Consider the following 15,660-nt stretch of genomic DNA (forward strand, 5'->3'; position numbering starts at 1 on the left):
CTACAGAGTAGATGTTCAGGCATCGGCTGATGCTTCCTTTGGCCGCAAGGTTCTTAGTGCGGCAGTTCCCTAGAGCCCTTGTTACGGGTTCTTTGGCTTTTTGGGATATTTGTTTTTTCCCTGGGTTTTCTTGCTCCTGTTGAGCGAGTGTTTTGTTCTTATGCCCAACTGGTTTCCTTCCTTTGGTAAGGTTCCTTTCTCTGATGGGGAGACGGCGTTGCCTTGGGCGCGGCTGCGTTCTTCCCACCCCTCATGTTTACACTGCTTTGTGACATCCCCATTGGTGATGAATATGAAGTGGGCGGCGACTGTCGGAGGACGTAAGAGAAAACGGAATTTTTGTAAAATCTTACCTGTAAAATTCCTTTCTCTGAGTCCTCCGACAGTCGCCGCCCCCGCCCCTCTTTTGGGGTTTTGATGTACTCTCTACTGCTATTCCACTGAAACTGAGTTGGATACAGGAAGTGGAGGGTTATGTACTGAGGGGACCACCCCCCTGGGGGTGGGATATGTTAAAAGTCTTTGTACTAACATATTCTATTGCCTAGCTACTCCTACGGAATAAAGGACATAACCCCATTGGTGATGAATATGAAGTGGGCGGCGACTGTCGGAGGACTCAGAGAAAGGAATTTTACAGGTAAGATTTTACAAAAATTCCGTTTTTTTGAGAGGGACCTGTAGATACATGTAGCATACATCAGTAAAAAAAAGGCCCTGCCAAGGATGCTTTCACTGCAGTTTCTAAAAAAACAGGGAAAGATCATGTGACCACGCAACAGTGTTGCAGTAAAGACGTACTTAGAGGATTTTCTTTTCAAAAAGACAAATGTACAAAGGCATAATATACAATTTATGTAAATGAATTATGGGAAAAATTAGTTCTTTGATTATTATCGCTTTAATATCGCAGTCTAGGATTTAGTGCATTATTCTTCTGGATATGCTTTTCTCTGTGTTCATTGATACACAGCACCCAACCCTCTGGCTTTCTGCTTCCTGTAAGTGTTATAAATGCTTATGTTCTATTTCCACTGCTGTGCCATGTAACTGAGTTGCCAGATCATCACCAATTGTGTATATTGCCACCTACAGAAGCAAGATGCTAGATGCAGTAAAAAAGAATAAATAAAACACCCAGCCCCTCCTAGTGGCCAAACCCCGCTTGAGACCACTGCTGTAGACGAAATGATTGTTTTGACATATTATTCATTTTTGGAAGTCACTGATGACTTATTTTCTGTCAAACACTGCATATATTTAATGAGATTATTTTATACATTTTAACATATTAACATAAAGTGCTTGCTTTTAGTATTCATTTTTTATTAAAGAAAAATATTATTTATTTTTTTTGTCAATATTAGACGCCAAGTTCAAGGAAAATTAACCTATCCGGATATGGTGTAGAACTTGCTATTAAAGACACAGAGTATAAAGCAATGGATGATACTCAAGCTGCAGGTATGTGGTCTATCTGAAGCTAGAACAATAAAGAAGTTAAATGGTTTAGTTATTCTACAATAACTTCAGATCTCCCTCTCCTCTGTCCTCTCTTCTCTCTCTCTCTGTCCTCTCTTCTTCTCTCTCTGTCCTCTCTTCTTCTCTCTCTATCTGTCCTCTCTTCTTCTCTCTCTATCTGTCCTCTCTCTTCTCTCTCTCTCTCTCTGTCCTCTCTCTTCTCTCTCTGTCCTCTCTCTTCTCAATTCAAATAAGCTTTATTGGCATGACCAAATACATTTTAGCATTGCCAAAGCAGTTTGGTTTTTGGGGGGGGGGGGGGGTAATGGGGAATGGGGGGGTGAGTCTATGTAAAGGATTTTTAAGTCCTCAGTTTTTCATGTCCCTCTCAGTCTGTGACACGCTGTCACATATTGTGCAGCTATTCTCACCATTGGCTCCTCTTCTCCCAGTAGGATTTGGAGTTTCCTCTTCTCTTCTATAGAATCGAAGTCCGGGATGAGAGCGGAGAGTCTCTGGAAGTGCGTGTCCCTCACTGATGAGTACTTAGGGCACTGTAGCAGGAAGTGGTCCTCGTCCTCCGGGACCCCCTGGTCACACTGCTGGCACAATCTGCTCTCCCTGGGCTTATAGGTTTGTCTGTGCTGTCCTAATTCCATTTCCAGGCTGTGGGCACTCAGTCTGTACAGGCTCAGAGTCTGTCTGTCTTTGGGCTCTTGTAGCACCTCCAGGTATGGGGCCAGTTTGTAGTCTCTCTGCAGTGACTGGTAAACAGTTAGTTTCTTGGAGTTTGTTATTTCATTTCTCCATTCTTCAACATATTTTTCTTCGGAATAATTTATGTTTTTTATTTGGGATTTTGTCAGGCCCGACTGTTGGGAGATTGGGATAGACAAGGCGCTGATGAGTTGTTGCAGACCGCCAGGCTTGGGCTGGTTCTTATTGGTCAGTAGGGCCTTATGATGGTACGAGTCAGGACTGCTTTTTTGTAGATGATCCCAGAATGATAGCGCCCTCTTCTATATTGCAAGAAGTAAGGGAAATCTGCCCAGCTCAGACCGGCAGGCACTGTTAGAGGTGCTCCGGTGGACTTGGAGGAGGTGCTTGCAGAATTCCAGATGGAATATTTCTGTCTGGCTTGAGTCCCATTTGGATTGGTCTGGGTAGGTGACAGGACCCCAAATCTCACTGCCGTAAAGAAGGATTGGGGTGATGACGCTATCAAAGATTCTAAGCCAGACTCTCACTGGGGGTTTTAGCTGATACAGCTGTCTCCTGATGGCATAGAAGGCTCTGCATGCCTTGTCTTTTAGTGCTTCTATGGCTGGCTTGAAACTTCCTGATTGGTTGATTTCTAAGCCGAGGTAAGTGTAGCTGTTAGTTTCATCAAGAGTGCGGCTGTTTAGTGTAAATGAAGGGCTCTTTGTGTTCTTTCTTTGGAAGACCATGATTTTTGGGTTGATGGGTAGTGCCCATGTGGCACTGTATTTCTCCAGCACCTCCAGGCCATCTTGTAGGCCTTTCTCTGTTGGTGACAGAAGTAGGAGGTCATCTGCATACAGAAGGAACTTCACCTCGGTGTCATGCAGAGTCAGTCCAGGTGCTGGAGAGGATTCTAGAGCTGCAGCCAGTTCATTGATGTAGATGTTGAAGAGAGTTGGACTTAGACTGCAGCCCTGTCTGACTCCCCGGGCCTGTTGGAAGTGTTTGGTTCTTTTTCCATTCACCTTTACGCTGCAGCTGTTCTCAGTATATGAACTCTTTAAGACATCATATGTTTTCCCTCCTATTCCGCTCTCCAATAGTTTGAGGAACAAGCCTGGGTGCCACACTGAATCGAAGGCCTTCTTAAAGTCCACAAAACAGGCGAATATCTTCCCATGTCTTGTATTGTGGACGTGGTTCTTGATCAGACTGTGCAGGGTGTAGATGTGGTCTGTAGTGCGATGGTTTGGCATGAACCCTGCCTGACTTCTGTTGAGGACGTTGTGTTGTGTCAGGAAGGTGAGGATCCGTTTGTTGAGGATACTGTTGAATAGTTTCCCTAATGTGCTGCTGACACATATCCCTCTGTAGTTGGCTGGATCATACTGGTCTCCACTCTTATGGATGGGTGTTATGAGGCCTTGGTTCCATATTTTAGGGTAGTGACCGGCACTCAGTACCAGATTGAACACTTTACATATTGCAGCATGTACGTCTGGGGAGCCATGCTTAATCATTTCAGGCAGGATTCCATCCATCCCCCTGGCTTTTTTAGTTTGCAGGTGTTGGATTTTCTCTGTTACTTCTTTTTCCTCCATATCGAGTAGTCTTTCGATGAGGTCTTTTTGTTCTGCAGTTAACTCCTCTTCTGGGATATCTTTGTAGAGGTTCTTAAAGTAAGTGAGCCAGATGTCACCATTTTGGATGTGGAGGTTGTTTTTCCTGGGTGCTGAGCCAGTATTCTTCCATATTTCCCAGAAAGAATTTTCCTGAAGTGCCTCTTCTAACTGTTGAAGGTTGTTGGAGATGAAGTTTTGCTTTTTCTCTTTAAGGATTTGTTTGTATTGTTTCTGAAGAATGCCATGGGCTATCCTTAGGTCGGTATTGTCGGGGTCTCTGTGTTTGTTATTGGAGGCTGTTCGTAAGGTGTTCCTTAATGCTTTGCATTCTTTGTCGAACCATTTATTGGATTGTTTGTTGAATGTTTTCTTGCAGATGGCTTTTTTCAGCTGGGCTGTTTCTGCTATGGTGTATAGTATATTATGGAAGTCCTTTGTTGCCTTGTTCACACCTCGTGGGCTGACCTCATAGGTGTTGTTTTGAAAGTTTTCGAGATGTTTTTTGATGTCAGGTCTGTCAGCTACCTCTCTGTATTTTGTGGCGGACTGTTTTGACCATTTAAATGATGGTGGTAGGTTGCTGAGAGAAGCCTGGTGGAATTTTGGAGATGGTTTATTTGACGATTTAATGTATAGTATTAGTTGGTTGTGGTCTGACAGGTGTGTTTGTGGGGTCACTGTAAATGCATTGATGAGGCCAGGGTCCATATCTGTGATGGCATAGTCTACCACACTGCTGCCTACATGGGAGTTTAGCGTGTATCTTCCCAGAGAGTCTCCCTTGGTACGGCCATTGAGGATATAGAGCCCCAGACTGCGGCACAGATTCAGCAATTTTCTTCCATTTTTGTTGATTGTACTGTCATGGCTGTTTCTTTGTATCTGTACCAACTCGTGACCGTAATTTGCAGGGCCCAGTATGTACGTGTTGCCATCAGAACTTGTATAGTCCTTTTCTCTTCCTGTTCTAGCATTGAGGTCTCCAAAGATGAGCACTTGGCCCAGGGATTGGAAATGGGTTACCTCACCTTGTAGGACCTCCTAAATATCTGGTCTGAAATATGGGGACTCTGGTGGGGCAATGTATGCTGCACATAAGTAGATATTCGACTGAGAGGCCAGGATGGAGCTACTTATTCTGATCCAGATGTGGCTCTCTCCTTTTTTGATTGCATTGATGTTGTCATGTAGCTCCTCCTTATACCAGATTAATATTCCTCCTGAGCAGCGACCCTGTTTGATGTTTTTATCCTTTTGTGCGGGGACAGAGAATTCCCTATAGCCGATAGGTACTGTTGGTTTGTCCTGTGCCCGAGTCCATGTTTCCAGGAGGATTTGTATGTCTGTCTCACGTAGTCTTTGTATGAAGTCTGGATCATTTACTTTGGATCCGAAGGCTGAAGCATTCAGACCCTGAATGTTCCAGCTACTAATTACTAAAGATGACATTTTGTAGTTATATACCTTGCAATGGGTAAATTTCCAGGGGCAAACTGGATTTTGGGTGGTTGTCTCTGTCTTTTGTGCTTTTTGAGCTCATCAGTATATCGCATAATGTGCTGAGGAGGATGGATCTTATTTCCTCCTCCTCCATTTCCCTGCTTTTTAGTCCTGGGGCAGGTGGTTTCCTCCATTCTTGCCATCTTTGTGGCCCTGTTTTTCCCTTTAGTGTGTTGTATTGGGTTGGTGGTGGGGCTTGGGGTCTTGTAATTGTTTCTGTCTGAGAATGTTTTATGCCAGGTTCAGGGTAGTGAGATCTCCCAAGAACAATGTCTTTGAATTCTCTCGCCAGGAGGCTGACCCCTTGTTTGTTCAGATGTTTGTTGTCATAGAGGTGTTGGGGCATTATAAGAGGATGTTGTGCCAGGTGAATGGAAGGTTTTGTCTGCCAGCTCTGTGTTAATTTGCTGGGTTATGTCATTTGATATATCCCTCCTTGGAAGAAGGGAGGACAGGATTACTTTGGACTGTGGGAATTTTTGTTGTGCAGTCTCTGTTAGTTATAATAATTTGTCCACGATAACTTCCTGCTGATCTTGGATGTTGTTTGTTCCTGTGTGTATGATGATATGTTTGGGGTTAGTGAAATAGGGGTCGTTGATGACTCCTGTTGCCTGTTCAATTGTTGAACAGTGAATTTTGGAGACTCTTGTTCCTGGGAAGAGCCGTTTGGTGTTAAGGTATTTCCCATTTGAGTCTATTATTAAAACAATTTCAGGAGTTTGTTGCCTGTTCCTGTGGTTTGATGATGGATTGTTTGTGGTTTCTGGATTATTGGAGTCGTCTTGGCTATTGTTGGGCTTTGTAATGTTAATTTTTGGGAGTTGATGAGTTCCACTAGTTTGTTGTTTGCTGATGGGTACTTTGTCTGTACAGACCATAGCCTTTGATTCTCTTTCCTGGTTGTTAATTATCATTTGTGATTTAAGTGTCATTACCTCTTCCTTCAGTTGCGTGTTTTCTTGTTGTAGCTGTTGTATTGTAGATCGGATTTCTTCTAGGATAGATTCGTGTTCAGATTTCGGTGTTTTCAGCTCTTCTCTCAGCTGGTAATTAACATTTTTGTCACTTGACTGTCTCTGAAGCTGTTCTTTTGAATTGTATAAAGTCTCTCTCGAGTTGAGATAAGCAATCTCTGAGCACAGTGGGTGAGGGGACATCAGTCATTTCTCTGGACATAGTGTCTTTTTGTATCTGTTCCTCATGATTTTTGACCTTGGCCTGATCTTTAATTTGTGGGAAGACCCGTTTAAGCTCTTCTAATCTTTCATCTGTGCCTTGTGCCATGATGGTGCCATTGTGATATATGTTCAAGGTGAGTACCGCGCAATCGTCCTCCTTGTCATCCCTGACCTTGATCTGCCGGCCCTTGCATATACCTCCTTTTGCAATATTATTGTAAAATTCTCTCTCTGTCCTCTCTCTTCTCTCTCTGTCCTCTCTCTTCTCTCTCTGTCCTCTCTGTCCTCTCTCTTCTCTCTCTCTGTCCTCTCTCTTCTCTCTCTCTGTCCTCTCTCTTCTCTCTCTCTCTGTCCTCTCTCTTCTCTCTCTGTCCTCTCTCTTCTCTCTCTCTCTGTCCTCTCTCTTTTCTCTCTCTCTGTCCTCTCTTTTCTCTCTCTCTCTGTCCTCTCTCGTTTCTCTCTCTCTCTCTGTCCTCTCGTTTCTCTCTCTCTCTCTCTCTGTCCTCTCGTTTCTCTCTCTCTCTCTCTCTGTCCTCTCTCTTTTCTCTTTCTCTCTCTCTCTCTCTCTCTCTCTCTCTCTCTCTGTCCTCTCTTTTCTCTCTCTCTCTCTCTCTCTCTCTGTCCTCTCTCTTTTCTCTCTCTCTCTCTCTCTCTCTCTCTCTCTCTCTGTCCTCTCTCTTCTCTCTCTCTCTCTCTCTCTCTCTCTGTCCTCTCTCTCTCTCTCTCTCTCTCTCTCTCTCTCTCTCTCTCTCTGTCCTCTCTCTCTCTCTCTCTCTCTCTCTCTCTCTCTGTCCTCTCTCTCTCTCTCTCTCTCTCTCTCTCTCTGTCCTCTCTCTTCTCTCTCTCTCTCTGTCCTCTCTCTTCTCTCTCTCTCTCTGTCCTCTCTCTTCTCTCTCTCTCTCTCGCTCTTGCCCCCCCTTCTCTTCTTTCCCTCTCTCTCTCCAAAAGAGCTTTATTGGCAGGACCAAATACATTTTAGCATTCCCAAAGCAGTTGCTTTTGTAATGGGGGGGGGGGGGGTTTAATTGGTAATATAAAGTCCTCAGTTTTTCATGTCCCTCTGTCTGTGACATGCTGTCACATATTGTGCTGCTATTTTTTACCACTGGCTCCTCCTCTACCGGTAGGATTTAGAGTTTCCTTTTCACTTCTATATAATTGAAGTCTGGGATGAAAACAGAGAATCTCTGGAAGTTGAGTGTCTCACTGATGAGTACTTAGGACACTGTAGCAGGAAGTGGTCCTTCTCCTCCAGGATCCCCTAGTCACATTGCTGGCACAATCTGCTCTCCCTAGGCTTCTAGGTCTGTCTGTGCTGTCCTAATTCGATTTCCAGGCTGTGGGCGCTCAGTCTGTACAAGCTCAGTGTCTGTCTTTGGGCTCTTGTAGCACCTCCAGGTATGGGGCCAGTTTGTAGTCTCTCTGCAGTGACTGATACAGTTAGTTTCTTGGAGTTTATTTAATTTCTCCATTCGCCAACATATTTTTCTTTTGGAATAATTCATTGTTTTTTATTTGTAGTTTTGTCAGACCAAATTTTTGGGAGTTTGGGATATACAAGGCGCTGATGAATTGTTGCAGGCCACCAGGCTTGGGCTGATTCCTTATTGGTCAGTAGGGCCTTATAGTGGTACGAGTCAGGACTGCTGTTTTGTAGAGGATCCCAGAATGATAGCCCCCACTTCATTATTGCAAGAAGTAAGGGAAATCTGCCTCTCAGACTGGCAGGCATTGTTGGAGGTGCTCCGATAGACTTGGAGGAGACACTTGCAGAATTCTAGATGGAATATTTCTGTTGGGCTTGAGTCCCATTTGGATTAGTCTGGGTAGGGAACAGGACCCCAAATCTCACTGCCATTAAAGAAGGATTAGGGTGATGACGCTATCAAAGATTCTAAGCCAGACTCTCACTGGTGGTTTTAGGTGATACATTTGTCTTCTGATGGCATAGAAGGCTCTGCATTCCTTGTCTTTTAGTGCCTCTATGGCTGGCTTGAAACTTCCTGTTTGGGTAATTTCTAGGCCGAGGTAAGTGTAGCTGTTAGTTTCATCAAGAGTGCGGTTGTTTAATGTAAATTAAGGGCTCTTTGTGTTCTTTTATTGGAAGACCGTGATTTTTGTTTTCTGAGTTGATAGGTAGTGCCCATGTGGCACTGTATTTCTTCAGCACTTCCAGGCTGTCTTGTAGGCCTTTCTCTGTTGGTGACCTAAGTAGGAGGTCATCTGCATACAGCAGGCACTTCACCTTGGTGTCATGCGGAGTCAGTCCAGGTGCTGGAGAGGATTCTAGAACTGCAGCCCATTCATTGATGTAGATGATGTTGAAGAGGGTTGGACTTAGGCTGCAGCCCTGTCTGACTCCTCTGGCCTCCCGGAACTACGTTCTTTTTCCATTTACCTTTACGCTGCAGCTATTCTCGCTATATGAACTCTTGATGACATCATATGTTTTCCCTCCTTCACTTTTCCAATAGTTTGAAGAACAAGCCTTGGTGCCACACTGAGTCAAAGGCCTTCTTAAAGTCCACAAAAAAGGCGACTATCTTCCCATGTTTTGTATTGTGGGCATAGTTTTTGATGAGACTGTGGGGTGTAGATGTGGTCTGTGTTGCGATGGTTTGGTATGAACCCTGCCTGACTTCTGCTGAGGACATTTGTGTTGTCAGGAAGTTGAGGATACTGTTGAATAGTTTCCCTAAGGTGCAGCTGACACATATCCCTCTGTAGTTGTCTGGATTATACTGGTCTTCACTCTTGTGGATGGGTGTTATGAAGCCTTGGTTCCATACTAGTGTAGTGACCAGCACTCGGGACCAGGTAGAACACTTTACATAGTGCAGCATGTAAATCTGGGAATCCATGTTTAATCATTTCAGGCAGGATTCCATCCATCCCACTCGCTTTTTTAGTTGGCAGGTGTTTGATTTTCTCCATTATGTCTTGTAGTGTAATTGGTGCAGCTAATGGGTTTTGGAAGACCTTGATTTTTTTTCCTCCAAATCATTTGTCTTTTGATGTCTTTTTTTTTTCCTACAGTTAACTCCTCTTCTGGAATATCTTTTGTAGAGGTTATTAAAGTAAACAAGCCATATGTCTCCATTTTGGATGCGGAGGTTGTTTTTCCTGGTTGCTGAGCAAATATTCTTCCAGATTTCCCAGAAAGAATTTTCCTGAAGTGCCTCTTCTAATTGTTGCAAGTTGTTGGAGATGAAGTTTTGCTTTTTCTCTTTAACCACTTCCTTACCGAGTCATGTAAAATGACGTCGGCAAGGTGGTTGTCTAGATCCGGGCCGCCGTCATATGACGTCGGCCCGTTCTAGCTGCTACTGCGCGCCCCCGGCGGCGCGCAGCGGCGCGATCAGGGATGAGGCTCGTCCCTCGGACATAGCCCATCACTGATCAAGGTAAACAGCCAATAGAAATTGGCTGTTTACCACGTGATCGGCTGTGTCAATCACAGCCGATCACATGAGCGGCTCCAGCACGAGCCGCTCGTTCTCTCTGCAATGCGCGCCCCCGGGGGCGCGCAGAGCAGCGATCGGGGACGAGGCTCGTCCCTCGGACAGAGTCGATCCCCGATCTAGGTAAAGAGCCAATGAAATTGGCTCTTTACCACGTGACCGGCTGTGTCCAATCACAGCCGGTCACAAATGTCAACAGAGAACACGGTAACTAGCTGTCACCGTGTTCTCCTCCTCACACACTGATCCTGTGTGAGGAGGAGATTGTGGTAACAGCTAGTTACCAACTACAGTGCACCCTAAACACACTGATTGCCCCCCCCCCAATAAAGAGCACCTGTCACTAGCCCATCAAAGTACCCGAGTACCTGTCATCAGGTACTCAGATGACAGGTACTCGGGTACTCTGATGGGCTGGTGACAGGTATTCGGGTACTCTGATGACAGGTACTCGGGTACTCTGATGACGGATACTCTGATGACAGGTACTCGGGTACTCTGATGACGGGTACTCGGGTACTCTGATGACGGGTACTCGGGTACTCTGATGACAGGTACTCGGGTACTCTGATGACGGGTACTCGGGTACTCTGATGACAGGTACTCGGGTACTCTGATGACAGGTACTCGAGTACTCTGATGACGGGTACTCCGGTACTCTGATGACGGGTACTCGGGTACTCTGATGACGGGTACTCGGGTACTCTGATGACAGGTACTCGGGTACTCTGATGACAGGTACTCGGGTACTCTGATGACGGGTACTCCGGTACTCTGATGACGGGTACTCGGGTACTCTGATGACAGGTACTCGGGTACTCTGATGACAGGTACTCGGGTACTCTGATGACAGGTACTCGGGTACTTTGATGACGGGTACTCCGTTGACAGGTACTCAAAGTACCCGAGTACCTGTCACCTACCCATCAGAGTACCCGAGTACCTTCCACCTGCTCATCAGAGTACCTGACGCCTGAAGTACCCAAGTACTTGCCGCCTGCTCATCAGTACCCATCACTACTCATCAGTACTCATCAGTACCTATCACGTATCAGTACTGATCATCAGTACCCATCAGTACAGTATCACCTATCACCTATCAGTCAGTGAGTACTACTCATCAGTACCTATCACCTGCCTGTCACCTGCCCATCAGAGTACCCGAGTACCTGTCACCTGCCTATCGGAGTACCCGAGTACCTGCCACCTGCTCATCAGTACCAGAGTACCTGTCACCTGCCCAACAAAGTACCCGAGTACCTGTCACCCTTCATACAGCCACCATGTCCAAGTCCAAAAAGGTTTATATACGTCGTCCGTTTAAACCTAAATACCGGTGTTATGGTAGCAGATAGCTGCCATAACCCTGGTATTTTTTTAAACGGTGGACGGTTGGCTTTCCGATAAGGGTGGTCCCAGCGGCGGATTCGCCGTGGGATCACCCTTCCGGGATGGCGGAAGAGGCGCCCCCCCCCCCCCTCCCGACGCGTTCCGGTCCTTTTCCCCGCTTACCGGACCCGCCGGCAGCGGGGAAAACGATCCGGTCCCGAATCCTCACAGACAGGATGTCGAGTGAGGGCAAGCTTGCCCTCACTTGACTCTATGGTCTTGGAGGACCGGAGCTACGGAAAATGTTGTTGCCTAGCAACCAGTTTATAGGTCCTTTTTTTTTTTTTTTTTTTTCATTTTATATTATAATTATTATTTTTTTTTTTTTTTCTATCTTTTAGTGTACTTGTGAGATCTGAGGACTTTTTGACCCCAGATCTCACAAAAAAGAGGTCCTGTCGTGCCTATTTCTATTACGAGGAATATTTACATTTCTTTTAATAGAAATAAAAATGATCAATTTTTTTTTTTTTTTTTAAACGGTGTAAAAATAAAAAATAATAAATAAAATAAATAGTAAAAAAAAAAAAAAAAAAAAATTAAAGCGCCCTGTCCCCGTTAGCTCGCGCGCAGAAGCGAATGCATACAGAAACCCCGCCCACATATGTAAACGGTGTTCAAACCACACATGTGAGGTATCGCCGCGATCGTTAGAGCAAGGGGAATAATTTGAGCCCTAGACCTCCTCTGTAACTCAAAGATGGCAACCTGTAGAAATTTTTAAATTGTCGCCTATGGGGATTTTTAAGTACCAAAGTTTGTCACCATTCCGTGAGCGTGCGCAATTTTGAAACATGACATGTTGGGTATCTATTTACTCGGCGTAACATTATCTTTCACATTATGGAAAAAAATTGGGCTAACTTTACTGGTTTCTTATTTTTTAATTAAAAAAAGTGATTTTTTTCCAAAAAAACTGCGTTTGGAAGACCGCTACGCAAATACGGTGTGATAAAAAATAGTGAAATAATCTCCATTTTATTCTCTAGGGTCTCTGCTAAAAAAAAATATATAATGTTTGGGGGTTCTAAGCAGTTTTCTAGCAAAACAACTGATTTTAGCTTGTAAACACCAAATGTCAAAAATAGGCCTAGGCAAGTGGCTAGGATGCATGATGATGCTCCTTGGATGTTCGGCCCCTCTATATGGCTAGGCTGTGAAAAAGTCTCACACATGTGGTATTGCCATACTCAGGAGGAGTGGCAGAATGTATTTTGGGGTGTCATTTTTGCTGTGTACATGCTATGTGTTAGGAATATCCTATAAATTGACAACTTTGTGTAAAAAAAAAAAAGTTTTCATTTTTTTCCCACATTTTCCAAAAACCTGTGGAAAAAAATGATATGTTCAAACGACCCATAATGCCTCATAGAATATACGTTGGAGTGTTTGCTTTCCAAAATGGGGTCATTTTGTGGACTTTTCCATTGTATTGGTGCTCTAGGGCCTTGAAAAGTGTGATAGGTAGTAAGAAAGTTTTATGTGTATTTATGCTCCTAGAACGCCTGAATGTGCTTCTTGGACGTGGAGTCTCTTTTTGTGGCCAGGCTGTGTAAAAGTCTCACACATGTGGTATCGCTATACTCGGAAGAAGTAGCAGAATGTATTTTTGGGTGTAATTTTTGCTGTGTACATGCTATGTGTTAGAAATAGCTTATAAATTGACAACTTTGTGGGAAAAAAAAGAAAAAAAAAATTTTTCTTCATTTTCCCAAGAATTGTGGGAAAAAATTACAACTTCAAAAAACTCACCATGCCTCTTACTAAATACCTTGGACTGTCTACTTTACAAAAAGGGGTCATTTGGTCGGTATTTGTACTGTCCTGACATTTCAGGGCCTCAAGAAAGGAGATAGGCAGTCAGTACATCTGGTGTGATCAATTTTCAGTAATTGGTACCATAGCTTCTAGACTCAATAACTTTCACACAGACTAAATAATATACACTAATTTGGGTTAATTTTACCAGAGACATGTAGCAGTATACATTTTGGCCCAAATGTATGAAGAAAAATTTATTTTTTGCAAAATTTCATAATTGAAACTAAAAAAAAGTGTTTTTTTTTCAAAATTTTTGCTCTTTTTTTGCATATATCACGAAAAAAAAAAACCCCAGTTGTGATCAAATACCACCAAAAGAAAGCTCTATTTGTGTGAAAAAAATGATAAAAATTTTGTTTGGTTATAGTGTAGCATGACTGAGCAATTGTCATTCAAAGTGTGAGAGTGCTGAAAGCTGAAAATTGGTCTGGGCAGGAAGGGTGTCTAACTGCTCTGTATGGAAGCGGTTAAGGATTTGTTTGTATTTTTTCTGAAGAATGCTATAGGCTATCCTTTAGGTCGGTGTTGTCAGGGACTCTGTGTTTGTTCTTGGAGGCTGTTTGTAAGGTGTTCCTTAATGTTTTGCATTCTTTGTCAAATCATTTATTGGATTGTTTGTTGAATGTTTTCTTGCAGTTGGCTTTTTTTTAGCTGGGCTGTTTCTGCTATGGTGTATCGTATTTTATGGAAGTCCTTTGCTGCTTGGTTCACACCTCCTGGGCTTACCTCATAGTAGAGCTGCACGATTAATCGTATGAAAATCGCGATCTCGATTCACCTCCCCTGACGATCTAAACCTGACATATTCTCGATTCTTTGCATAGCTGAGGGAGCAGAGAAAACAGCTGTGGAAAACTCCCAGTAACTATAAACAAAATGATTACATTGTATCTTTCCTCCCGCAAACGCCTATCAGCATAAGTCTCCCAGTAACTATAAACAAAAGTGATTACATTGTATCTTTTCCTTCCCTCTGCCAGGGAGAAAGGAAGTTTAACCTCTTAAAGACTGGACCTTTTTCTGACATTTGTTGCTTGCAAGTTAAAATCATTTTTTTTGCTAGAAAAGTACTTAGAACCCCCAAACATTTTATATATTTTTTTAGCAGAGACCCTACAGAAAAAAATGGCGATTGTTGTAATATTTTATGTCACACTGTATTTGCGCAGCAGTCTTTCAAACGCAATTAATAAACTTTAATGAATAAAAAAAAAAACGTAACAGTAAAGTTATCCCAATTTTTTTTGTTACACAGAGAATCATAAGAGAATCGTGATCTTTATTCCAAGCTAAAAAATCGTGATTCTCATTTTGGCCAGAATCGTGCAGCTCTACCTCATAGGTAGTGTTTTTAAAGATGTTTTTTTGATGTCAGGTCTGTCAGCTACCTCCTCTTTATTTTGTGGTGGACTGTTTGGACCATTTAAATGATGGTGGCAGATTGCAGAGAGAAGCCTGGTGGAATTTTGGAGATGGTTTATTTCAGCCTTTTTCAACCAGGGTGCCGTGGCACCCTGTAATGCATAGAGAGAAATAGCCGCACTCCAACTTGAAGGTGAAAAATATAAAATCTGTTTTATTCGTGTCCAAAAGATAAATCAATTCAAAGTGTATCCATAATATTGTCAGAGACAAGAGATGAACGCATAGTAGTTGACGCGTTTCACGGATAAACGTCCGCTTAGTCGTAACCAACCGTGGCATCCTGGTGTGCCTTTTTGAGCTCTTCAGGGATGCCCTGGCAAAACTCCTAAAGATTGCCACAAATTGCCAGCAAGGCAGCCTTTTTGTTACTCAAAGCCACAGGTTTTACTGTGCAGCATTACAATTTTGGGCACCATATGGACCAGCCACTGGCCTATAAGGATGGACATGGGGAACCTGTACAGCATCCTTGTTTGCCCCTCTCTGTCAGCAGTGGGGTCATGTTAACAAAGAGAAGGAGAGCAAGTGATTGAGAACAATAATGCTAGAATACTAGCCAGTGCCAGTGTGCAAACGTGGAGGAATAAATCCCCTCTAATGTTGGGTGGGCCATGTGTGTAGATGCTGCGATATGTAAAACTATTAGTTTCATTTTTTACATTTTAGAATGCGGTGCCTTAAGATTGTGCAGAATTGTAAAGTGTGCCTTGACTAAAAAAAGGTTTAGACGCACTGGTCTAGAGAAAAAACTGAATGGGTTTTGTCCCCTCTTTGTAACATATCTGTGCTGTATAATAAAGTTATTGTATTTTATTTTATTTTGCAGTCACTAATTCTACTACAAAATCATATGAAGGAATTGATGAAGACGTTCAAGGGTTTTATTTTGACAAATTAATGTAAGTTTCCCAAACCATGCACAAGTGAATTTATGCTATAAAGTTATGTAGTATAAAATTTATATTTTGTGCTTTGTGTTCAACTTTATAATGTAATGCTGACTCAGCCACACTGGGTTTTTCCACTGTTACATTGTAATTAGTTAACGGACTTTAAAAAAAAAGTGTTTGCCCCTACCTGTTTGTTTACCTCATTTGT

At 43.2% G+C, this 15,660-nt stretch overlaps 1 protein-coding gene across 3 annotated transcripts in view; it reads left to right on the plus strand.

Annotated features, from left to right (window-relative positions):
• The window catches only part of UGGT2 (UDP-glucose glycoprotein glucosyltransferase 2), a gene marked incomplete at its 5' end in the record, with an annotated part of 753,177 nt that overhangs the window by 59,088 nt on the left and 678,429 nt on the right, over window positions 1–15,660 (plus strand). For all 3 annotated transcript variants that reach the window (XM_082245311.1, XM_082245312.1, XM_082245313.1), the window contains 2 exons: window positions 1,368–1,464; window positions 15,389–15,461. In XM_082245311.1, coding sequence (XP_082101437.1) covers window positions 1,368–1,464; window positions 15,389–15,461 — 170 coding nt within the window. The remainder of the gene's footprint in view (window positions 1–1,367; window positions 1,465–15,388; window positions 15,462–15,660) is intronic.

Source organism: Pelophylax lessonae (assembly GCF_965119305.1).
Source record: "Pelophylax lessonae genome assembly, chromosome: 2".
Taxonomy (NCBI): domain Eukaryota; kingdom Metazoa; phylum Chordata; class Amphibia; order Anura; family Ranidae; genus Pelophylax; species Pelophylax lessonae.